General features: G+C 48.0%; 1 protein-coding gene across 1 annotated transcript in view; it reads right to left on the bottom strand.

The window, feature by feature from the left end:
• The window catches only part of BBS1 (Bardet-Biedl syndrome 1), a 398,008-nt gene extending 377,059 nt beyond the window's left edge, over positions 1 to 20,949 (bottom strand). The window contains exons 1-2 of the mRNA XM_040410173.1: positions 20,939 to 20,949; positions 20,255 to 20,437 (exon numbers count right to left, since the gene is read on the bottom strand). Coding sequence (XP_040266107.1) covers positions 20,255 to 20,286 — 32 coding nt within the window. The 5' untranslated portion in view covers positions 20,287 to 20,437; positions 20,939 to 20,949. The remainder of the gene's footprint in view (positions 1 to 20,254; positions 20,438 to 20,938) is intronic.
• Positions 20,950 to 26,118: the final 5,169 nt, after the last annotated feature.

Genomic DNA, 26,118 nt, shown 5'->3' with positions numbered 1-26,118 from the left:
CAGGGCCTGGGGCTGCTCCGGTTAGGGGGGACAGTCAGCGATGGTTCCTTCTGCCATTTACAGCACACGATGCCTATCAAACAAGCAGGCACAGCAGAAACCACAGGCAGCACGTCATTTCCATGTCTGGGGATGTTGTATTAAAGAAGTCTCCATGAGCATGTATCCACACTTACCACATAAAAAAAATATATATATAATTAAATCTTTTCCTGCTCGTCACGATACTGGTTGTTTTGCAGATCCTGGGTGCTCCCCTGTTCCAGCTGCATACTGTCAGCCAAACTTCTCTCTAATAGTCTGTCCGTCGTTCCGTCTGAGCCGACCGCCGCCTATTCCACTCTGCTACATCTGCGGACATTTCGGTAACTACTTTAGTTCCCCACTCATTCCGTCACTCAGTCCCACGTCAGTTATGAATGTCACTACCAGTCACGGTCGGCCCCCCAAGGTTTGGTAGCTACCATTTCTATTGCCGGCCGTTTCGGGCTCACTTTCAGTCACCATGTCTGTCGCCTGTCACGTTGCAGGCTCACGTTTATTATTTACTATATCTGTTGCCTGTTACGCTTCAGGCTTACGTTTAGCAAATACCATGTCTGCTACGTTTCAGGCTTACGTTTATTAATTACCATCTGTTGCCCGTTACGTTTCGGGCCTACATTTATTATGTACCTTATCTGTTGCCTGTTACGCTTCAGGCTTATGTTCATTAATTACTTTATCTGTTGGCTGTTACGTTTCAGGTTTTACGCTATTGTTTGCCAGGTCTGTTGCCTGTTATGCTTCGGGTTCACGTTTATTAATTTCCATATCTGTCACCTGTCACGTTTCAGACTTAATTCCATTTTCTTTTTCCTCCGGTACGATTTCAGGTTTGGTGTTCATTTTAATCCTTTTCTCTAAACTCCCAGTTTGTGGCCACTTCACTTTAGCTTTCCTACGCCATTTCACGCTCTAGTCCGCCTAGGTCCTCCACTCGTTTTTTCGAAGCACCAGGCACTCGCCCAACTCACTAGTTTTTCTTCAACCACCATTCACGGCACGGGTCTCTCTTCCAAAATGAAGGGCCTCCAGCTCCGCTATTAATTTCTGTTTGTCATCTCGCAGCTGCAGTATGTCGCACACTTCCAACATAGAGGATGCCTTGTCGGTTCCTGAAACCCCCGCATCCGAGTGGGCCAGGTCGTCATCTCTAAGGAATTGGACAACAAAGTTAATCGCAGAACTAAACAGGAGAGGGATTCAACACCCTGCTTCCGCCGGGAAGGCAGAATTATATAGACTGCTGATGGCTGAATCGGCAGCCCCAGACTTGGAGTAAGTCTCCATGTCTACTCTCCAACTATCTCTGACTCAACTTCATTCTATGATAAACAACATTGCCTCCTCAGTCTCGGACGTGCAGACTAGGCTCCTGGTAGTCGAATCCTACCAAGGGTCGGCAGCTACACAGTCTGTTTCACCCTTGCCAGTAGCCTCGACTACAGGGCCCATTCCCCCAGGTAGGGTCCTAAGCGCGCCTGAGGTAGCTCCCTCACATTTCATTCCTAGCAACATCAAAAAAGATATCCTAGAGGGTAAAGACGTCAACCTAGCGTCCATTCTAATAGCTACGCATGACACAATAGAAAGCAAAACGATCGCGTGCAGCGACGTGTCCATCGTCCTTAAGGAAAGGGATCCCCACATAAACAAAAAGCTGTCCATCACCGAATTCGTCCTGGCGATCAGTTTATTCAGGGATGTCCTTTGCTCAGTCCACCCTGAGAGGCGGGAGAAGTTGGACACTTACCTTTACCGGGTCACGGACTTGGGCCATAAGTATGGTAAGCACGCGTTCTATGACTACCACCGCTTGTTTTCTGCCAAAGATGCCGCCACTCTGGCCCGATTCCAACACATCACAAACTGGGCTTCCATGGACATGGAGCTTTTTTGCTGGCACTTCACAGAGCTCAAGGCCCCGGCGTGTGCCTCCTGCCAGTCAATTGCCCAGTCTTCAGATAGGTGCCCCAATGCAGGACCCTCCATGTCCCAGGGCAGATCCTTTTCCAGTAGCTCCGGGTCCCAACAATGGTCTGGCCCAACCACGGATAAGTTGGGGCGTCCCATAGTTTTCCTGGGTAACAGCCAGGTCTGTAACAATTTCAACCAGAACGCCTGTTACTACAATAAAATGTAGGGCCCTCCACGTATGTTCCGTATGTTTCAGGGCTCACCCCCAAATGGCTTGTCCCCAAAGGTCCTCCAGGCCATCCTGACTAACCGGGGTCAACGTGGATTTACTGGCAGCCCTTCTGCAGGGCCACCACAACCCGCAGTTTGTCCAATTTTTGGTTTCTGGGTTCGCTACAGGCTTTCACACAGGCCTAGTAGCTCTTCCCCAGTCCACTTGGGAGGGTCCCAACCTCTTGTCAGCAGGCAGGGATCCTGAGCCGGTGGGGACTCTAATCAAGTCCGAATTAGAGAAGGGGTTCCTCATCGGTCCATTTTCCGTTGTCCCCTTTGACCTTTGGAGAATCAACCCCATAGGCATCGTGTCTAAACAATTCACCAATAAAAAACGTTTGATCTATGACCTGTCTGCACCTCATGGCTCTAGCATACCCAGTTTAAACTCCTTAGTTCCCTCTGAGGAGTTTTCCCATGCGCTATTCTTCCATAGACGAGGCCATTCAGCAAATCCTTCAGGTAGGCAGGGGGCATGGTTGGCCAAGGCGGACATCGCTGACGCTTTCAAGCTGCTGCCCATCCAGCCGCAGCTTTGGAAGTTCTATGGGATCAAGCGGCAGGACCAATATTACTTTGCGAATCGCCTGACTTTCGGGTCCAAAAGCAGCCCCTGGCTGTTTGACCAGTTTGCGCAGGCCTTGCACTGGATCTTGGTCAACCACTGCGACTGTCCGCCGGTCATCCATTACCTGGATGATTTTCTTTTAATAGAAAGGCTAGACTGAAAGCCAAGCAAGCTCCAGGGTCTTCTCCAGCTTTTTTCAAGACTCAATGTACCGGTGTCACCCTCAAAAATAGAAGGCCCCGCGACGGTAATCACCTTCCTGGGCATAGTCTTCGACACAGTAAAAATGGAGGCCAGGTTACCAGCTGAGAATTTAAAATTCAAAAATTAAGGAGGCCATCTCCAAAGCGGTGGGCAGTAGGACGTGTGTCAAAGTAGAGTTGCAGTCCCTGCTTCTCTACGGTAAGAGCAGTGAGACTATGGAACTCTCTGCCTGAGGAGGTGGTGATGGTGAGTACAATAAAGGAATTCAAGAGGGGCCTGGATGTATTTCTGGAGTGTAATAATATTACAGGATATAGCTACTAGAAAGGGGTCGTTGATCCAGGGAGATATTCCGATTGCCTGATTGGAGTCGGGAAGGAATTTTTTATTCCCCTAAAGTGAGGAAAATTGGCTTCTACCTCACAGGTTTTTTTTGCCTTCCTCTGGATCAACTTGCAGGATGACAGGCCGAACTGGATGGACAAATTTCTTTTTTCGGCCTTATGTACCATGTTACTGCTAGGAATGCTAAATTTTGCCACTAGAGTCATGCCTCAAGGTAGAGCCTTCAAGTCCAGGCTCCTGCAGCTACTCCCCTCAGCTCCCGAGCAAGATAGCCTCATTAGTTTAGATGCCCAAGCCATGGCCGACCTGGCCATGTGGAGGGACTTTCTGGCCGAATGGAACGGAGTCTCCATGTTCATTCCGCAACTGGGGCCAGCATCCACTTTGATTTTCTCGGATGCCGCCGCCTCCGGGGGTTTCGCGGCAATCTGCGGAAATCAGAGGTTTGCGGGCGCTTGGCCATCAGAGATTTCGTCAGCCAGAGTCGTTTTGAAATGTTCTCCTTTGTTGGAGTTCTACCCATTTGTGGCAGCCGCCCAAGTCTGGGGCAGGAAATGGGCCAATTCTTCCGTGGTGTTCATCACCGACAATCAGACAGTGGTAGATATCATCGCTCGGGGCAGATCCCAGTCACCCCAGATCAGGTCTTTTGTCCGCAGGCTGGTTTGGCTCTCCCTGCAGTTTAATTTCCACATGTCATACAGGCACATTCAGGGCATACGTAATGTCGCCGCAGATGCTTTGTCTCATTTTAATTTCGATATTTTCTTCCAGATCATGCCGGAGGCAGAACGAGTGGGGCTCCCCCCTCCGATTTATCAAACACTAATAATGGATTAAAATAATTTCTTCAGCCAAGTCTCTGATGCAGAAGTTAACACGGCCAGGAATTACAAAACCGCTTGGAACACTTTCAACAGTTTCACACTCCTTCTAGGGGTGGGCGATATGCAATATAAATTTGGGCCACGATATGGATTTTCGCCATATCGACTAAACGCGCGCGCACCATTTTCTCCTGAGCCGGCATAGTGGAGAAGGAGGGAGTCCCTCCCTCCCCCCTAAAGACCAGGCCCTTTTTTACAAATCGGCACTACACTACTTTCACCGTTTATTGCTCGGTCATGCAACTTACCACCCAAATGAATTTTACCTCCTTTTCTTCTCACTAATAGAGCTTTCATTTGGTGGTATTTCATTGCTGCTGACATTTTTACTTTTTTTGTTATTAATCGAAATTTAACGATTCTTTTGCAAAAAAATGACATTTTTCACTTTCAGTAAAAAAAAAACGAGATCCATATATAAATTTTGCTCTAAATTTATTGTTCTACATGTCTTTGATAAAAAAAAAAATGTTTGGGTAAAAAAAAAAAAATGGTTTGGTTAAAAGTTATAGCGTTTACAAACTATGGTACAAAAATGTGAATTTCCGCTTTTTGAAGCAGCTCTGACTTTCTGAGCACCTGTCATGTTTCCTGAGGTTCTACAATGCCCAGACAGTACAAACACCCCACAAATGACCCCATTTCGGAAAGTAGACACCCTAAGGTATTCGTTGATGGGCATAGTGAGTTCATAGAACTTTTTATTTTTTGTCACAAGTTAGCCGAAAATGATGTGTTTTTTTTTTCTTAAAGTCTCATATTCCACTAACTTCTGACAAAAAATAAAAGCTTCCATGAACTCACTATGCCCATCAGCGAATACCTTGGGATGTCTTCTTTCCAAAATGGGGTCACTTGTGGGGTAGTTATACTGCCCTGGCATTCTAGGGGCCCAAATGTGTGGTAAGGAGTTTAAAATCAAATTCTGTAAAAAATGGCTGGTGAAATCCAAAAGGTGCTCTTTGGAATGTGGGCCCCTTTGCCCACCTAGGCTGCAAAAAAAGTGTCACACATGTGGTATCTCCGTATTCAGGAGAAGTTGGGGAATGTGTTTTGGGGTGTCATTTTACATATACCCATGCTGGGTGAGAGAAATATCTTGGCAAAAGACAACTTTGTATAAAAAAAAATGGTAAAAGTTGTCTTTTGCCAAGATATTTCTCTCACCCAGCATGGGTATATGTAAAATGACACCCCAAAACACATTCCCCAACTTCTCCTGAATACGGAGATACCAGATGTGTGACACTTTTTTGCAGCCTAGGTGGGCAAAGGGGCCCATATTCCAAAGAGCACCTTTCGGATTTCACTGGTCATTTTTTACAGAATTTGATTTCAAACTCCTTACCACACATTTGGGCCCCTAGAATGCCAGGGCAGTATAACTACCCCACAAGTGACCCCATTTTGGAAAGAAGACACCCCAAGGTATTCGCTGATGGGCATAGTGAGTTCGTGGAAGTTTTTATTTTTTGTCACAAATTAGTGGAATATGAGACTTTGTAAGAAAAAAAAAAAAAAAAATCATCATTTTCCACTAACTTGTGACAAAAAAAAAAAAATTCTAGGAACTCGCCATGCCCCTCACGGAATACCTTGGGGTGTCTTCTTTCCAAAATGGGGTCACTTGTGGGGTAGTTATACTGCCCTGGCATTTTCCAGGGGCCCTAATGTGTGGTAAGTAGGTAAATGACCTGTGAAATCCTAAAGGTGCTCTTTGGAATATGGGCCCCTTTGCCCACCTAGGCTGCAAAAAAATTGTCACACATGTGGTATCGCCGTATTCAGGAGAAGTTGGGGAATGTGTTTTGGGGGGTCATTTTACATATACCCATGCTGGGTGAGAGAAATATCTTGGCAAAAGACAACTTTTCCCATTTTTTTATACAAAGTTGGCATTTGACCAAGATATTTCTCTCACCCAGCATGGGTATATGTAAAATGACACCCCAAAACACATTCCCCAACTTCTCCTGAGTACGGCGATACCAGATGTGTGACACTTTTTTTGCAGCCTAGATGCGCAAAGGTGCCCAAATTCCTTTTAGGAGGGCATTTTTAGACATTTGGATACCAGACTTCTTCTCAAGCTTTGGGGCCCCTAGAATGCCAGGGCAGTATAAATACCCCACATGTGACCCCATTTTGGAAAGAAGACACCCCAAGGTATTCAATGAGGGGCATGGCGAGTTCATAGAAATTTTTTTTTTTTGGCACAAGTTAGCGGAAATTGATATTTTTTATTTTTTTCTCACAAAGTCTCCCGTTCCGCTAACTTGGGACAAAAATTTCAATCTTTCATGGACTCAATATGCCCCTCACGGAATACCTGGGGGTGTCTTCTTTCCGAAATGGGGTCACATGTGGGGTATTTATACTGCCCTGGCATTCTAGGGGCCCTAAAGCGTGAGAAGAAGTCTGGAATATAAATGTCTAAAAAATTTTACGCATTTGGATTCCGTGAGGGGTATGGTGAGTTCATGTGAGATTTAATTTTTTGACACAAGTTAGTGGAATATGAGACTTTGTAAGAAAAAAATAATAATTTCCGCTAACTTGGGCCAAAAAAATGTCTGAATGGAGCCTGACAGGGGGGTGATCAATGACAGGGGGGTGATCAATGACAGGGGGGTGATCAATGACAGGGGGGTGATCAATGACAGGGGGGGGGTGATCAATGACAGGGGGGGGGGTGATCAATGACAGGGGGGGGGTGATCAATGACAGGGGGGGGGTGATCAATGACAGGGGGGGGGTGATCAATGACAGGGGGGGGGTGATCAATGACAGGGGGGGGGTGATCAATGACAGGGGGGGGTGATCAATGACAGGGGGGGGGTGATCAATGACAGGGGGGGGTGATCAATGACAGGGGGGGGGTGATCAATGACAGGGGGGGGGTGATCAATGACAGGGGGGGGGTGATCAATGACAGGGGGGGGTGATCAATGACAGGGGGGGGGTGATCAATGACAGGGGGGGGTGATCAGGGAGTCTATATGGGGTGATCACCACAGTCATTGATCATGCCCCTGTAAGGCTCCATTCAGACGTCCGTATGCGTTTTGCGGATCCGATCGATCTATCAGTGGATCCGTAAAAATCATGCGGACGTCTGAATGGAGCTTTACAGGGGTGTGATCAATGACAGGGGGGTAATCAATGACAGGGGGGGGGTGATCAGGGAGTCTATATGGGGTGATCACCCCCCTGTCATTGATCACCCCCCTATAAGGCTCCATTCAGATGTCCGTGTGCGTTTTGCGGATCCGATCCATCTATCAGTGGATCCGTAAAAATCATGCGGACGTCTGAATGGAGCTTTACAGGGATGTGATCAATGACAGGGGGGTGATGAGGGAGTCTATATGGGGTGATCACCACAGTCATTGATCACGCCCCTGTAAGGCTCCATTCAGACGTCCGTATGCGTTTTGCGGATCCGATCCATCTATCAGTGGATCCGTAAAAATCATGCGGACGTCTGAATGGAGCTTTACAGGGGTGTGATCAATGACAGGGGGGTAATCAATGACAGGGGGGTGATCAGGGAGTCTATATGGGGTGATCAGGGGCTAATAAGGGGTTAATAAGTGACGGGTGGGGGGTGTAGTGTAGTGTAGTGGTGCTTGGTGCTACTTTACTGAGCTACCTGTGTCCTCTGGTGGTCGATCCAAACAAAGGGGACCACCAGAGGACCAGGTAGCAGGTATATTAGACGCTGTTATCAAAACAGCGTCTAATATACCTGTTAGGGGTTAAAAAAAACACATCTCCAGCCTGCCAGCGAACGATCGCCGCTGGCAGGCTGGAGATCAACTCTCTTACCTTCCGTTCCTGTGAGCGCGCGCGCCTGTGTGCGCGCGTTCACAAGAAATCTCGGCTCACGCGAGATGACGCCTATTGGCGTTAGCGTAGCCTGGGGGAGCCGACGCAATGACGCCTTTCGGCGCTAGCGTGGCGGCAAGCGGTTAAACACCCCCCCAAATATAGAAAACAATATATCGCAATATATATCGTATATCGCACATGCTTAAAATTATATCGCAATATAGATTTTAGGCCATATCGCCCACCCCTAACTCCTTCATCCAAGAAAGGATACTGACAGGACCACTTACATAACAGCCTTCATAGCTTACTGTCATACTAACCTCAAACTGTCCAAAAACACTATCAAGTTATACTTGGCCGTGGTCCAGCATTTTTCCATGTTGGAGGATCCAGAGAGTAGGTCGGTTTTCTTTTCCCAGGCAGTTAGAGCGACACTCAGAGGCGTTCAGAAGAGTAGCGAAAGGGGCCGTTCCGAGCAGACAGTCGGTGTCAGGGGAACTCTTCAGGAAGCTTTCCACCTCCCTAGATGGTCTTCCTTTTGGGCTCCATTCCAGCACAGTCATCAAGGCGGCCATGTACCTTAGCTTCTACGGGTTCTTAAGACCCGGCGAATTTACCAGCGTTTCGGCCAGGGCCAAGGGTTTAACTAGGGATCAGCTGGTATGGCGCAGCGACAATTTCTTCCAAAACCTCTCAGGTAGGGCCACCAGTGGAGGTGAAGTATTTTCAGGCTTTTAACGCATGGTGCCCAGTTCAAGTCCTCAGGAGTTTGCTGTAAGTTTTGTACAGTCCTTTGCTCCCGTTTAAAGTCAGGGCCATCACGGCTTCCCAGTTCATCTCACACATTCGTACCCTAGCATCTGGTTTGGGCTTCGACCCCAAGGCCATTTCAGGGCACTTATTCCGCATTGGGGCGGCATCCGCAGCTTCAAAGCATGATGTCCCCGGCCATTCGTAAAATGAGCCGCTGGCACTCCTCATGCTTTGCGCTTTATATCCCGAACCCCCAGGCCGAGATATCAAAGGCCTTTCGCGGTTTGGCTTTGTGAGTTGTTCAGCTTCAATAAAAGGTACTCTACTCTACTTGGTTTGTTTTTTGCCCCCTTATAGGCCTACCCACGACATGGCTAAGGGCACCCCGCCAGCCATTTAGTTCGGTCAGCGAGCCATTAATCAGTTAGGTCCCGGTTCTTCAGGGTACTAGCTCTCTTCCGTAGCCGTGACCACAAATATATATATCCCAAGCTCTAAACATCTTATGGAACACTGCGCAGGAGTAGGAGCTGGAATGCTGCACTGTGCGGCTCTCTGGGCAATAACACAGCCAATCCCAGGATCAGTTCTGTTTCTGCCCAGAATGACAGGAACCGCAAACCATGGCTCTGGGGAGCGCATGCGGCCCGTGGGTTGTGCACCCCTGGTTTAGATCAAAATACATTCATGTGTTAGAATGGCCCAAAGTCCAGACCTAGATTCCATTGAGATTCTGTGGCAAGACTTGAAAATTGCTGATCACAGACACTCCATCCAATCTGACAGAATTTTTGCTATTTTGCAGAGAAAAATTGCCAAAATGTCAGCCTCTAGATCAGGCATCCTCAAACTGCGGCCCTCCAGCTGTTGCAAAACTACAACTCCCAGCATGCCCGAACAGCCTACAGGTATCAGCCTACAGCAGGGCATTGTGGGAGTTGTAGTTTTACAACAGCTGGAGGGCCACAGTTTGAGGATGCCTGCTCTAGATGAGTAAAGCTGATAGACACATACCCCAAAAGACTTGAAGCTGTTAATGCAGGAAAAGGTGGTCCTACAAAGTACTGACTCAGGGGGTTGAATTCAAAAGCACGTCACACTGTACAGATTTTTAATTATTAAAATTTTTCACTTTGCACATACTTGCTAATTTGTCTTGTCTTATAAAAGCAAAAACTGAGGCAGTAAGGAGTTACATTCTTCTTTTATTGTGTAGCTACAGACCTTAAAGAAGTTCTCCTATAGATAAAAATAATGATAAGTACTCTTGAGCGAACTTCTGTTTTTAAGTTCGGCGTATAAGGTTCGGGTTATCTAAGAATTTCATTATGGATTCCGCTACAACGAACCATAACGTACGGTTCATGGTAGTGGAATCCTTAGATAACCCAAACCTTGTACGCCGAACTTAAAAACAGAAGTTCGCTCATCCCTAGTGATAAGCTGTTATCACCAGATAAATATGGTGTTAGGCTGGGTTCTCATCTGCGCTGTGAACTCCAACAGTCTGCTCTAGTGGAGGAAGGGTCTTTTAACCACTTCACAACCTCCGCTGTACATGTACAGCAGAAGTTGCAGCTTTAAACATGGTGCCTAATCGCGTGTGCCATAGCCGCCGGGTTTCTGCCAGTTAAAGAGGACCTTTCATCAGAAAATTTAGTATTAAAGAGGACCTTTCAACGATCCTGACATTGTGAACTAAGTATCATGACATATACAGCAGCGCCCAGGGATCTCACTGCACTTACTATTATCCCTGGGCGCCGCTCCGTTCTCCCGTTATGTCCTCCGGTATGTTCGGGGACTTGGTTATAGTAGGCGGAGACTTAGGGGACTTGGTTATAGTAGGCGGAGCCTGCCCTTGTTCGGCTGGGCGTCTCCTTCTCCTAGGCTGTAGCGCTGGACAATCGCATCGCAGAGCTCACAGCCTGGGAGGTTTTTTCTGCTAGGCTGTGAGCTCTGCGATGCGATTGGCCAATTCCCCATTTTTGTCACTTCAACTCCCCAAAAGTACAGGTGGCCCTGCAACAAATGAGGCCTCACACAACCACAAAAAAGTTATAGAGGTCAGAATATGATTGTGAAAATAAAAAAATTTCAAGATTTTTAAAAAAACACAAGAAAAACGACACAAGTGTGGTATCGTTGTAAATTGTACTGACCTGGAGAATAAAGTTAACAGGTAAATTTTACCACATAGTGAACACCATTAAAAAAAAAAAATAATAATGTGTCAAAATTGCATTTTTTCCCAATTCCACACCATTTGTAATATTATCCCCACTACATGTGTTTACTGTATGCAACCGTAAAGGATTCCATTAGAAAGTACAACTTGTCCTGCAAAAAATAAGACCTCATAAGGCTATGTGAATGAGGAGAAAAAAAAAAAAAAAAAAAAAAAAAAAGAGAGTTAGGACTCTGGGAAGGAGGGGAGTGAAAAATGGAAAAACGCAAGGTCCTCTAAGGGTTAAATAGGAGTTAATTTGGGCGATCTATCAAACTGATGTAAAGCGGAACTGGCTTAGCGACTTAGAATTTACAAATGGCAGCGGGACTTTTTAGTCTTGTCGCCATTTGCGACTACCAAGACCCACTCCTGCAACTCCGCAGTTAAATTATGGGAGACAGGATCGTTCACATCAGGAGCCCCTCTGCAGCAATGATCGCCGATGCGGGGCTCCTCTAGATGTGCTGCAGTATCATCAGCACGAGCCAAGTCTGGCCCCTTTAAGAGGCCGTGACCCTGACTGTGAAAGGGGGCATGTATTAGTCATGTGACCTTGAGTGGCCGTGGTTAACCCCTAGTTGGCCGTGTGACAGCATCGCCTGTGTCCTGCTGCTGTAGCTGTGTGTTCCCAGGTCTGGTGCAGGACGGGCGGGTAGGTGTTGTGCTGGGGGTACGCCACGCGTTCACTGTAGTGACGGCTCTGGAGAGGCCAAGGATGAACAGAGGCTCCTCCTCCCTGAACACAAGAATGGGACGGTATAGACTGCTCTGTGCATGTACAGTGCCTGAGATCTGATGGCTCCATAGCTCCCTGTAGATATAGTGCCCTATAAAATGTACAATGTATTACAGTATATAGATATATATTGTGACACAGTGAGGAGGTTTTGTCTGGGAAAACAGGTATTTTCCTCCCAGCATGTGCTGCTGGGCTGATTTACAGCCAGGTGATGTCAAATACCGGACCAGATTTTAATTGCCGTTCCGGATTTTGGCAGCACCTTGCTGTCCTTAAATAGGCAGCTGGGCTCAGAAGCAAGGTCTCTGTGTTGGAATCTGGGAGCCTTGTGTCTGGATGAAGGCTTGCTACCTGTTTGGTGTGAAAACAGGTTGGTGCTGCTATACTCAAAGACTCTGAGGCAGAATTGCCGCATGGTGTAAATTAACAACAACACTGCAAGGAGACTTTTTGTTTGATTATGACTGCTTGTTTTGTCACTTGCCTAAGGTGTGAATAAACACTGAACTGTTTGATCCAAAGAACTTGTTGTTGCCTCTATAATGCGTCCGCTAATCCTGTCTACCAGAGCGAAACCCCACAATTGGTGGAGGATGCGGGCATGAGCAGTGAGGCAGTGGTTTCTGCATTTTTCAGGCACGGTTGTATGTCGTACATCAAACCAGCTGTATTACAACCAGTGCCCCACAACAAAATGGAGACTGTTGTGAAGGCCCTCATAGAGGCTAATCTGCAGCATCGAGTGACAAACCTGCAGCAATGCGAGGCTAATAAGCAGCAGCAGGAGACTAACCAGTTGCTGCTACAACACGTGATGGCTTTGCAGACAACAGGAGCAACCCCGAGCATCCACAATGCCCAGAAAGCAGTCCGTGCCGCGATTCCTAAGATGATCCCCGCAGATGACATCAAAACCTACCTGCCGATGTACGAAAGAAGTGGCCATCAGGGAAAAGCTACCCCATGACCAGTGAGCTGAGGTCGTCGCTCCGTTCCCGGCATCCGATTCCCAGCGGGTTTATTTCGACTTGCCGGACGATCAAGCGGCCGACTACTAGATAGTCAAGGGTGAGATTCTGGCAAGACTGGGGGTGAATGCGTTGGTCTAGGCCCAGTGGGTGCATCAGTGGGGGTTCAACCCGGCTGAGCCTGCAAGACACCAGTATTATTTCACCTCTTGCAAAAATGGCTACAGCTTGACGTGAGGAGTCCCACTGCTATGCTGGATCGTTTGTTAGCTGATATGTTCTGGAGGGCTTTGCCATACCCTCTCTAGCACTGGATCGGTCAGGTGTCTCCTGGCAATGCCCTTGAGATGGTGGACCTGGTAGAACGCTATGAAGCTACCAGGAATCTAAAGGAGAGTTCTGTCGGGAGGAGGGGGGGGGGGGGGGGCAAACCCCGGAAATCTCCACCCCAGGCCCGGAGATTTGAGCCAATAAAACCTGCCCAGGATGTACCCACAGCAGACCTGGCTCCGATAGTCTGCTGGCGGTGTCAGGAGCCTGGCCATGTAAGGGCTGACTGTCTCCATCGGGTTAAGCGCATGGACACTAACTATGGCTACCGTCAGTCGCTATATGCCAGAAGACTGTGTGCAACAGGTACCTCAGAGTCTCTAGATCAGTGTTTCCCAACCAGTGTGCCTCCAGCTGTTGCAAAACTACAACTCCCAGCATGCCCAGACAGCCTTTGGCTGTCCGGGCATGTTGGGTGTTGTAGTTTTGCAACAGCTGGAGGCACACTGGTTGGGAAACACTGATCTAGATCACTTGTGCCAGGTGGAAGTGGGAGACACTCCGGCGGAGGCTCTGCTGAACTCAGGGAGTCTGGTGACCCTAGTAAGGGCTACCCTGGTGCAGTCCACTGAGTATACTGGCCGGAAAGTCGGTTTGATGTGCATCCACGGAGACTTAAAGGACTATCCTACCGCCCTGGTGTCCACGGTGGCCAGCAGGTGGACCCATGAGGTGGCCGTCGCCACGAATTTACATTATGAACTCATAATAGGGAGAGACTTCCCGGCACTGTGGCCTGCTACGAGAGTGACTGATACCCATGACACAGGGGTAACCCTAGCACAGTGGCCCGGCTCAGGGGGGAGACCAGAACCCTGGGAACCTGAGACCGAAAGGGTGACCGCCACTTCGGTGGAAGAGGGGGAGACAACACCGTTAAGTGTGATGGTGGGAGACGTGAAGGACTTGCCGCCGGGTCCTGAATTGGCAGACATTAACGTCTCCAGGGATAACTTTGGTACTGCTCAACTGTCACGATTGGTTATTTCCCCGCTTACTTACCTAACACGGGAAAACAAACAGAACAAACGACTAGGCCAAAAGCTAGGGAGAAAAGGGTCACCTCCTAGCGATCCCTAAAAGCTTTCCCTAAACTGCTGTGCCCATGTGCATACCCTTAGGCTGGATATGCACATGCCCTCGTGCCTAAACACCCTGGGCAAATCCTAAGCAGCAGGGAAAAGGGAAGAGGCAACCTGCTTCTTCAATCCAGGAGGAAGCAAGCGTCTGCCTAGATAAAACACACAAAGGGAAATAAAAGGAGAGGACTTATCTTGAGCAGAGCTGGAGTAGACGATCCACCACAAATCAAGAGCTCCCAGAAAAGAACTATAACCCGCACAGGCCACTGGGGGAAGGAGGGATAAATAGCCGCACTAATAATGAACCCAGTACACTCGAGGGAAGGTGGATCCAGCTCAAACCCAAATCAAAACAAACAAAAGTCAGACATGTGCAGCCAGTCTGACAGACCTCCGCACATTCACAGGGCAAGGCGTGACACCAACGCAGGGACCCAAACCTATCCCGCGCCTGGGAAAATGTGTTAATAGGAGATGGTGAACCACAACATCCTGGGGCAGAGTCGGTGTTTCCCCGTTTTGTGGTTCATCAGGATATGTTGTATCATGTAAACCAACTACGGGGTGAGCCTATTGAACAGTTGGTGGTCCCCAAGGCTTATCACAAGCTTGTGTTAGATCTAGCCCACCAACACGTTCTCAGGGGTCACCTGGGGTGGCAGAAAACTCAGGATCGTATTTCTACAGCAGTTTTAGTGACCCAACATATTCAAAGAAGTGGAAGAGATTTGAAAGTCTTGCCCGACCTGCCAGATAACTAGCACCCAGCCACATTTCCGTAGTCCCCTAGTACCTATCCCGATTATCGAAGTACTGTTTAACCGAATAGCTATGGACCTCATAGGCCCAGTACCGAAGTCCGCAAGAGGGCATCAACACATCTTAGTCATTCTAGACTATGCCACTCGGTACCCGGAGGCGGTGGCACTGTGACATACCTCGGCCAAACTCATAGCTAAGGAATAAAAGGAGATGTTTTCCCGAGTAGGACTACCTAAAGAGGTTCTGGGCGACCAAGGGACCCCTTTTATGTCCAAGGTGATGAGGGAACTCTGTAGGTTGCTGCACAGAAAACAGCTACGGACGTCCGTTTAACATCCGGAAGATGGGAAGGACTGGGACCTCCTCCTGCCCTATCTCATGTTTGCAGTGCAAGAGGTACCCCAGGCCTTTACTGGGTTCTCGCCCTTCGAACTGCTATAAGACAGACACCCTCGTGGTCTCTTGGACGTAGCCAAAGAGGCATGGGAACAACAACCCACTCCACATAAAAGTGTCATTGAGTACGTTACCCAGATGCAAGATCGGATAGAGACAGTGTTGCCTCTTGTTAGAGAGCGAGCCCAGAGTCGGGATTATAAATCGGCATGCTCGGGTCCGGATCTTTAACCCGGGTGATCGGGTTTTGGTTCTGGTGTCGACTGGGGACAGTAAGTTCCTGGCTAGGTAGCAGGGGCCCTACGAAGTACTCGAGAAAATTGGAGATGTAAACTACAAGGTACACCACCCAGGGCGGCGAAAGCCAGAGCAGGTTTACCATGTGAATTTACTCAAACCGTGGAAAAATAGGGAAACCTGTACAGAAGACAGCCCGCGGCAGGGTTTTCTAGGAGAAGAGGTACCGGCCCCTCTGTCTGATGCAAGAGAAGCGGCTGCCACAGTAAAAATTGCTGACAGCCTCTCCTCTAAACTGACTCAGGAGGCCACGGAGTTTGTTAGTCGGAACACGGATGTGTTCTCGGACCTCCCTGGATGCACTTCCATAATCCAGCATGACATTGTCACTGAGCCTCAGGCAAAAGTCTGATTAAAACCATACCAGGTGCCCGAGGCTCGGCGACAAGCCATCGTGGAGGAAGTGCAGCTAATGTTGCAGCTAGACATCATTGAGGAGTCAAAAAGTGAGTGGGCCAGTCCTATAGTACTGATAACCAAGCCGGACGGGACTTTGCGGTTTTGTAATGACTTTCGAAAACTTAAAGGATAACTGTCATATATATATTTTTTTTTGTATTGGATTGTGGTGATTAATATCACCTTGGTGGCCGTATTTTAACTTTTCACTGTGTATTCAATTACCCCTTAATTCCACATTTTTGTTCCCTGTACTGCCTACTTTTTACCTGTGCTTAAAATAGGGGTGCTAGGCATGGTCCTCTATCTGTTGAAGGACAGAGCACGCAGCGTGCAGGGTCACATTACTGACAGCCAGGGACTGTAGGTAAATGATTAAAGCCAGGTCCTCCTCAGCAGCTGATAACAGTGACTGGGCTGTGTGCACTTCTCCCTGTCCCTGCATTTGGCAGACGCTCCCTCACTCAGCAGAGCTGGAGAATGCAGAGTTGGAGCAGGGAAGGGAGATCTGCCATCTGCTCAATGTATAAATGAAAGCAACATGTGGTAAGAGGACCCCTTTGTGCTGCAGGAGATTAACCCTTTAGGGGGAGGGCTCTGGTTACTGACACTTTTGGGGGGCTATTGTTACTGGCTAGTGAGGGCAGGCAGGATCAGCCTCAGGGTGAGGGCAGTGGCGGCCATCTTAACTGAATAGTGAAATTGCAGTTTTATGCAGACTGGTTGCTAAGGGCTGAATCTTATTAAATATGGGGTAAGTCAGTCTAATAGTAACTGATTCTGGAATATCATGTTATTAGTAACTACATACATGAAAATTAAAATTAGGGTCTAAATGTGACAGTTATCCTTTAACGAGGTTTCCAAATTCAATGCGTATCCCATGCCCCGGGTGGAGGAGCTCACCGAGAGGTTAGGACGAGCCCAGTATTTTTCTGTTTTGGACCTCACAAAAGGGTACTGGCAGGTGCCCTTAACGGAGGCTGCCAAAGAGAAAACTGCCTTCGTCACGCCTGAGGGGCTGTACCAATATAAGGTGTTACCCTTTGGTCTGCATGGCACCCCTGCCACTTTTCAGCTACTAATGGACATCGTGCTTCGTCCACATGGTCGGTACACTTCGACTTACCTGGACGATATTGTCATCCACAGTACCGACTGGGAAAGTCACCAACCCAAAGTGCAGGCTGTAGTGGACTCCCTTCGGAAAGCTGGCCTAACCGCTAACCCCAAAAAATGTGCGATAGGGTTAGAAGAGACTAAGTATCTGGGGTATGTCACTGGGCGCGGAGTCATCAAACCCCAAGTGAAAAAAATAGAGGCAATACGGAATTGGCCCCGACCTGTCACCACTAGGCAAATAAAGTCATTCCTGGGAATGGTGGGCTATTACATGAGGTTTTTTTTCCCCACTTTGTTACTCTAGCTGTGCCCTTGACAGGACTCTTGAAGGGACACAAGTCAACAATGGTTCGCTGGGATGATTGGGTGGAAGAGGCTTTCTCCGCTTTGAAGTCGGCCCTGTGCGGGTCCCCGGTTTTGGTGACGCCCAACTTCAAAAGGAAGTTTATAGTACAGACGGATGCCTCCGAAGTAGGCCTCGGTGCTGTACTGTCTCAGGAAGTCAACTGGGAGGAGCATCCCATGGTCATCCTCAACCGTAAGCTCAGAGACCCGGTATAGTATAGTGGAGAGAGTGGCTGGCTATCAAGTGGCCACTAGAATCTCTCCGCTATTATTTATTGGGGAGAAAATTCTGCCTGGTGACTGACCACCCCCCTCTCAAGTGGATGAGCCAGACAAAGGACAGAAATGCCCGGGTCACCCGATGGTTTCTCTCCCTATAAAACTTTACGTTTTCGGTGGAACACAGGGAAAGTCGGTTACAGGGAAACGCAGATGCCCTGTCTCGGGTACACTGTTTGGCGTGTATGTGACACAGTGAGAGGTTTTGTCTGGGAAAACAGGTATTTATATCCCAGCATGTGCTGCTGGGCTGATTTACAGCCAGGTGATGTCAAATACCGGACTTTAAGTGCCGGTGTTCTGCCAAATCTCTATACCTTGCCAAAAGTCTATACCGGAAGCGACGCGGCCGCACCGGAAGTGACGAGGCCGCCAAGGAATCAGCTGGAGGACGGTGTGCGCGGCGCTGCGCAAGCGCACATCCACCAGCTTAGCAAAGAATTATTGCAGCGCCGCGATAGAAATACTTTGTACACCGCGCGTGCGCACTTAGGGGTATAGAGATTTTGCAGCGCAAAATGTTTCATCACATCTCCCTACCCCTGAGTGCGCACGCGCCTACAAATCATCAGTTGCAGTTCATCCTTACCGCAGAGCTGAGTGCTGGATACCGAGCTCACCACATAGTAGAGCTGAACTGCAACTGATGATTTGTGGGCGCGTGCGCACTCAGGGGTAGGGAGATCTGATGAAACATTTTGCGCTGCAAAATCTCTATACCCCTAAGTGCGCACGCGCGGTGTACGAAGTACTTCTATCGCGGCGCTGCAATAATTCTTTGCTAAGCCGGTGGATGTGCGCTTGCGAAGCGCCGCGCATACCCTCCTCCAGCTGATTCCTTGGCAGCCTCGTCACTTCCGGTGCGGCCGCGTCACTTCCGATATAGACTTCTGGCAAGGTATAGAGATTTGGCAGAACACCGGTCCGGGTTTTGGCAGCACCTTGCTATCCTCATATAGGCAGCTGGGCTCAGAAGCCATGTCCCTGTGTTGGGATCTGGGAGCCTTGTTGCCTGTTTGGTGTGAAAACAGGTTGGTGCTGCTATACTCAAGGACTCTTTGAGGCGGAATTACGCATGGTGTGAATTACCACCAACACTGCAAGGTGACTTTTTGCTTGTTTATGACTGCTGGTTTTGTCACTTGCCTAAGGCCTCTTTCACACTTGCGTTCTTGTCTTCCGGCATAGAGTTCCGTCGTCGGGGCTCTATGCCGGAAGAATCCTGATCAGGATTATCCTAATGCATTCTGAATGGAGAGAAATCCGTTCAGGATGCATCAGGATGTCTTCAGTTCCGGAACGGAACGTTTTTTGGCCGGAGAAAATACCGCAGCATGCTGCGCTTTTTGCTCCGGCCAAAAATCCGGAACACTTGCCGCAAGGCCGGATCCGGAATTAATGCCCATTGAAAGGCATTGATCCGGATCCGGCCTTAAGCTAAACGTCGTTTCGGCGCATTGCCGGAGCCGACATTTAGCTTTTTCAGAGTGGTTACCATGGCTGCCGGGACGCTAAAGTCCTGGCAGCCATGGTAAAGTGTAGCGGGGAGCGGGGGAGCAGCATACTTACCGTCCGTGCGGCTCCCCGGGCGCTCCAGAGTGACGTCAGGGCGCCCCAAGCGCATGGATCATGTGATCACATGGATCACGTCATCCATGCGCATGGAGCGCTCTGACGTCATTCTGGAGCGCCCGGGGAGCCGCACGGACGGTAAGTATGCTGCTCCCCCGCTCCCCACTACTACTATGGCAACCAGGACTTTAATAGCGTCCTGGGTGCCATAGTAACACTGAACGCATTTGGAAGACGGTTCCGTCTTCAAATGCTTTCAGTACACTTGCGTTTTTCCGGATCCGGCGTGTAATTCCGGCAAGTGGAGTACACGCCGGATCCGGACAACGCAAGTGTGAAAGAGGCCTAAAGTGTGAATAAAACACTGAACTGTTTGATCCAAATAACTTGTCTTGCCTCTATACTGCATCCGCTAATCCTGTCTACCAGAGCGAAACCCCGCAATATATATCTATAATATACAGTGTATTACAGGCTACATGTAACAGACAGTATAATTATATGTATTTAAATTTGGCAACTACATTTTTCAGTTCAGTAGCCAATGGCTCCCTAGGTATTATTTTTTTAGTCTGGAGCACTGGGTTACACCTTTTATTTTTCAAAAGGCTATGAAAAATGAAAGGTGGAATCTGACTGGTTGTTGGCCAACTTAGCCTGCTTTCCTTTCCACCGGTTTGATTAATCTCCCTCATTGTATTCCGGGCGGTCAGTGTCAGGGAAGTCTTTTTTATTGTAAAAGCATACGGTCTAGACTCTCGACCTAATGAAGGGGTTAATTGTTCGATACCCAGCGCCTTCCTATGATAGGGCAGCGATCCATTCAGAGTATCCGGCAGCGCATGTTACAGACAGGCATTCCTCAATCATCTACAAGACACCGTGCAGCCATGATGTCAGGAGATCTCACCCCTCCCGGCTGTTGTCTGACGAAGATAACATGGCTCCACTTGTCTCCAGCTCAGAGCTCCCTCCTCACAGCGTTATGTTCACACGCACGTACTAAGCCCGTCTCTGCTACTTGAGAGAATCGTCCAGGCCTCTGTGACCACACGCCCAACAGACTGCTTTACCGTTGTCACGGCAACTGACACTTACAGCCGGAAGCAGCTTTCTCCGTCCATCGGAAGGATTTGATTGGATGAAGAACGCGGGGAACACGCCTCTTCTGTTTTTTTCTCCCTTTCTAAAAAACTTTATTGACATATAAGGAAAGAAGAACTAACTGATACGATCAGGTTCACACTTTGCTGTAGGCTATGGGATTCTGCAACCGAGAAGCTGCAGTAAATGTAAAGGAAACTTGTTGGGCATATTGTATGTGTCTCCTGCTGCAGGGTTCTGCGCCATTGCATCCATCTGGCCCCCAGTAAGGGTAGGGCTACAGACAACACTGCGCAACAGCAGGGGCATCGCAGTGCAGTGGTGGTCCCATAGAAACTATTGGGATTGTATCGCCGCTCGCATGTTTGTTGTAATCCTGACAGGCGAGTTGCCAAAAATGCAGCAGTATTATATTTTTCACGACTGGCGTGTTGCGGTTGCCACAAACATGCTTTTCGCTCTACAGTCCCATTTGTTTCTATAGGATCACCGCTACACTGCAATCCTGGCCGCCGCCAGTGTAGTCGTAGCCTTAGAGTCCATTCACACGTCCGTATGTGTTTTGCAGATCCGCAAAACACGGACACCGGCAATGTGCGTTCCGCATTTTGCGGAACGCACATCGCCAGAACTCTCATAGAAAATGCCTTTTCCTGTCCGCAATTGTGGACAAGAATAGGTCATTTTTTTTTTTTTTTGTGGAACGGAAGTGCGCATCCGCGGATGCGGACAGCACATTCTGGCCCCATTGAAAATGAATGGGTCCGCACCTGTTCCGCAAAATTGCGGATCGGATGCGGACCCATTTTGCGGACAAGGTGATTGGACCCTAACTACATGGCTTACAGTACCGCCCAACTTTTAAAAAGCCCAAGGAGGGACAATAGCAAGATGCATAACACACTGTGGCAAACTTTTTTTTTTTTTTACTAACCCCATCGCTAGCCCCGGCCAATGCTTTTCTATACTGTACATTCCCAGTTCTGTGCACTTCCACTCGTGGCCCTAAACAGCAGGGCCAGATTAACCCCTCAGTGACAACCTATTTTCTGGTGTAAATGACCAAGAGATTTTTTCCATTCATTGGGGGATCCCTCAAGTAACACAAAACTCCCCTCCGACTGGAGAAGAAAAAGTTAAGTCTCCAGAAGAGTCAAAGCTTCTTTACTGTAAGAACATTTTATGTTGCGTTGGTGCGGCCTCATCTGGAATATGCAGTTCAGTTCTGGGCACCAGACCATAGAAAGGATTCTGTGCAGCTGGAAAAAGTACAGAGGAGAGCGACTAAACTTATAAGGCGTGTAACGGATCTCCTGGCACCCCGACTGGGTACCTCCGTTGATGGATGCTCCTAGTGCTTCCCAAGGACTCCAAGCACTCTGCTTGACACCGTAACCACCACAGGAACAAGGAACAGGAACAGCTCTTACAAGAGTTAGGGGTTATAGCCAGGGGAGTATACAGCGTATAGCAATCCCCACACACATGAGACGAGGCTCTATGTTGAATGTAAAACAGGAGCTCTTTATTGACCACACACGCATTGACTTTTATACACATTTTCCAACAAGTGTACACCACCCCCGTGGACCTGGTTGGGAACTGAGGACATAACATAGCAGCCAATCATTTACAGTTTAAACACAAAAACTATACATTCAACAAAATGGCATTGCCTGTGACGCAATCAATAACAGAATAGGCATTGCCTGTGACATATTTAACAAACACAATGGCATTGCATGTGACGCAATGAATAACAGAATAGGCATTGTCTGTGACGCAATTAACAACACAATGGCCTCTGCCTGTGATATATTTAACAAACACAATGGACTTAATTACTCACAGGCATAAAAAACACATTTTTACCAACCACAGAAAACACCCCAAAACACCACATATCCCCATAAAAGTTACATCCCCTGATAGCCTCGATCTGGGTGAACAACCTATCCAAAAATCACCCACATTGGTTCAGGAATTTCCTGGAAGTCTTGGGCACCTTTCACACGGGCGAGTATTCCGCTCGGATGCGATGCGTGAGTTGAACGCATTGCACCCGCACTGAATCCCGACCCATTCATTTCTATGGGGCTGTTCACATGAGCGGTGATTTTCACGCATCACTTGTGCGTTGCGTGAAAATCGCAGCATGCTCTATTTTGTGCGTTTTTCACGTAACGCAGGCCCCATAGAAATGAATGGGGTTGCGTTAATAAATCGCAAGCATCCGCAAGCAAGTGCGGATGCGGTGCGATTTTCACGCACGGTTGCTAGGAGACGATCGGGATGGAGACCCGATCATTATTATTTTCCCTTATAACATGGTTATAAGGGAAAATAATAGCATTCTGAATACAGAATGCATAGCAAAATAGCGCTGGAGGGGTTAAAAGTTTTTTTTAAATAATTTAACTCACCTTAGTCCACTTGATCGCGCAGCCCGGCTTCTCTTCTGTCTCCTTCTTTGCTGATTGCAGTAACAGGACCTGTGGTGACGTCACTTAGGTCATCACATGATCCATCACATGATCTTTTACCATTGTGATGGATCATTTGATGACCGGAGTGACGTCACCACAGGTCCTGTTCCTGCAATCAGCAAAGAAGGAGACAGAAGAGAAGCCGGGCTGCGCAATCAAGTGGACTAAGGTGAGCAAAAGTTAATTTTTTTAACCCCTCCAGCGCTATTTTACTATGCATTCTGTATTCAGAATGCTATTATTTTCCCTTATAACCATGTTATAAGGGAAAATAATACAATCTACAGAACACCGATCCCAAGCCCGAACTTCTGTGAAGAAGTTCGGGTTTGGGTACCAAACATGCGCGATTTTTCTCACGCGAGTGCAAAACACGTGTTCCCGCAACGCACCCACACATTTTCCCGCAACGCCCGTGTGAAAGAGGCCTTATTTTTGCCCCACTGTGCACATGGTCACATGCCCCAAAAAGTTCCAGTAAAAAGTCCAAGCGGCAGAAACAGAGCCTTTGAAATCCAATATGCCCAAATAGTGTCCCAGGGGCCATTGTCACAGGGCAAGAGGCTGGCAAGCAGGCTTCTCCGACTCCCAGTGACGAAGGTGCTTTCGTCACAAGGGGCATGGAGGGTCATAGTTATGAAGAAAGATTTTAAAAAATTACATTTACACTTGAGAAGAAACGTCTATGGGGGGGACATGATAAACAAATATATAAATGGCCACCCACAACCAAGTACTGCACCTCAGGGCTCCAGACTAAAAAAAATATCAAGGAGCCATTGGCTCTGTGACGAAAGCCACTTCGCCACTGTGTTTTGGAGGGGGCTGTTTGCCCGCCTCCTGCCCCTGGATTATGGCCCTTTAAGATACTTATTTGGGCTATTGGACTTCTTGGATTCTTTCTCTTCCCCTTCCCTTGGATCAATTGTTCTCCAGCAGGGCGTTATTTCAGGGACACGGCCAGACCAGTGGGAACTGGTTTGGGCAGGAAAAACCATGCTTGCAAGTGATAAAAAAAGAGACTTTTACTTACTTTTAAATCCCTGAACCTATTCAAGTGAATTTTGGATAGGTTTGTCCCCAAGTTATACTGGTTACATTGATATAAGTTATATGAATAATCGGACACTGCCAAACCATGTGTATAAGACAACCGTTTTCATGTCCACATCTTGTACAATGAGGGTTCGGCAATTTACCCATTTTAACTAGTCTCATAGGAGTATAATAAATCCTATGAAGCCATCTAACTTGAATCAACTGATCCCTAGCACTTACCACTGTAGATCTCCAAGTACAGCTAGATTCTTTAACATGAACATCTTCAGTACATCTTCAGTGTCCCTTTTCCACCTAACAAATGCCCTGTCTAGGGGGGAGTCCTGCAACGCCATCAACGACGCATACAGGGTCGACACTGGTTTGACCAACGGAACCCTCCTAATCGCTGCCTCAACTGTACCACACTCCAGCTTTAAAGGTTCTCTACCAAACTGAGCCTGACAGGCATGCCTGAGTTGAAGACATCTATACAAACAACGCTGGGGCAAATTAAACTCCTGTTTCAAACTATTAAAGGTTCTAAATAGGCCCTTATCATATAGTTGGGTAAGGTAGCGCACCCCCCTCTGAGGCCAAAATTCAAACTCCAGTAATGAGAACAGCTCCGGAAGCACTCTGTTTCTCCACAAAGGCAAATATGGCGACCAAGTAATATCATTCTCATCAGGGTTACATTTCTGACCCCATTTGACCCACATCTGTACTGCAGCAGCCATTGATTGGGTGTAGTGTATTGTAGACCTAGCCCCCCTCCTATACGCCAAGTTCGTAAGTGCCTCATAGGACCCCAATAAAGCTGCCTCCAACACTACCGCCGGGTTACCTGAGTCAGCCCGTACCTACCACGCCACATAGCTCAGCTGCACCGCTACATAGTACATGTACAGGTTTGGCAAGGCAAGACCCCCCCCCCGCAGGTAAGACGCCTGGAGGGTGGATCTCACTATTCTGGGAGAAGACTTATTCCATAGAAAGGGAGCGATTATTCTATCCAAAGTAGCAAAATGTCTCTTGGGGAGTAACACTGGGGCAGCCCTATATAAGTATAGCAATTTTGGGAGAAGAATCATTTTTACCACATTGATACGCCCAATCAGAGTTAAAGGAAGGTTTTCCCAAGCCTCTAGCTTTCGAGTAATGGATTGCATTGTAGGAGCAACATTCAAATCATAAAATTTTGCCACTTCTTTATGAACAATAATCCCCAAATATGTAAATTGCTCCACAATCTGAAGCTTATTGTTCACCGAAATGCGAGCTGGGTCAACGTCGTCAACCAGACAGAGACTAGACTTAGCCCAGTTCACACGGAGACCCGAGAAACCCCCAAATTGATCAACAACACCTAAAAGGGTATCCAAGGATTTCCCTGAATCTGCTAGGTAAACCAGCATGTCATCAGCATATAATGAAAGCTTTTCTGATATTCCAGCTATTTCCCAGCCTTCTATACCTGAATTAGAGGATATGAGTATCGACAAAGGTTATTATTTATTTAATCAAGTATTATATGCTTCAGCTGCCAACACTATAGTATAAACCATCAGCGGTGAGGCCTTGCATTTAGATTTCTCTCAATCCATTCAGTAGCCTCTTCAGGAGTACTAAAAAAACGGACTGTTTCACCATCCTGCACCCTCAAGCGAGAAGGGTAGATCATGGCATATTTCACATTTTTGTCCCTCAGCCGCGCTCGGACCTCACTAAACTGCTTCCTTTTCTTCTGGACCTCTGCAGTAAAGTCCGGGTAAAAGGACAAACGGACATTCTCATAGCTGACATTCCCCTTCTGCCGAGCAGCTAGCAAAATAGCGTCTCTGTCCCTGTAGTTCAGGATCTTCATGATGAAAGGTCTAGCAGGGGATCCCGGCGGTAAGGGCCTGGTTGGAATCCGATGTGCCCTTTCTATAACAAAGCAACTGGAAAGTGAGATGGGATGTAACACTTCTTTTATGAGCTGTTCCGCAAAAATTTCTGGGGTAGACCCTTCTGCTCGCTCCGGTAAGCCCAGGATACGGACGTTGTTACGTCTATTGCGGTTCTCAGCATCCTCCGCCCTGGCTTGCAGCATCTGGACCTGTTGCAGCAGCTGCCTGGTGTCATTTCCAGCTGCTCTGGACGC

This window comes from Bufo bufo, chromosome 10 (genome assembly GCF_905171765.1).
Source record: "Bufo bufo chromosome 10, aBufBuf1.1, whole genome shotgun sequence".
Classification (NCBI taxonomy): Eukaryota; Metazoa; Chordata; class Amphibia; order Anura; family Bufonidae; genus Bufo; species Bufo bufo.
Note: the sequence above shows the minus strand (reverse complement) of the source record. Positions and strands in the feature narration are given on the sequence as shown.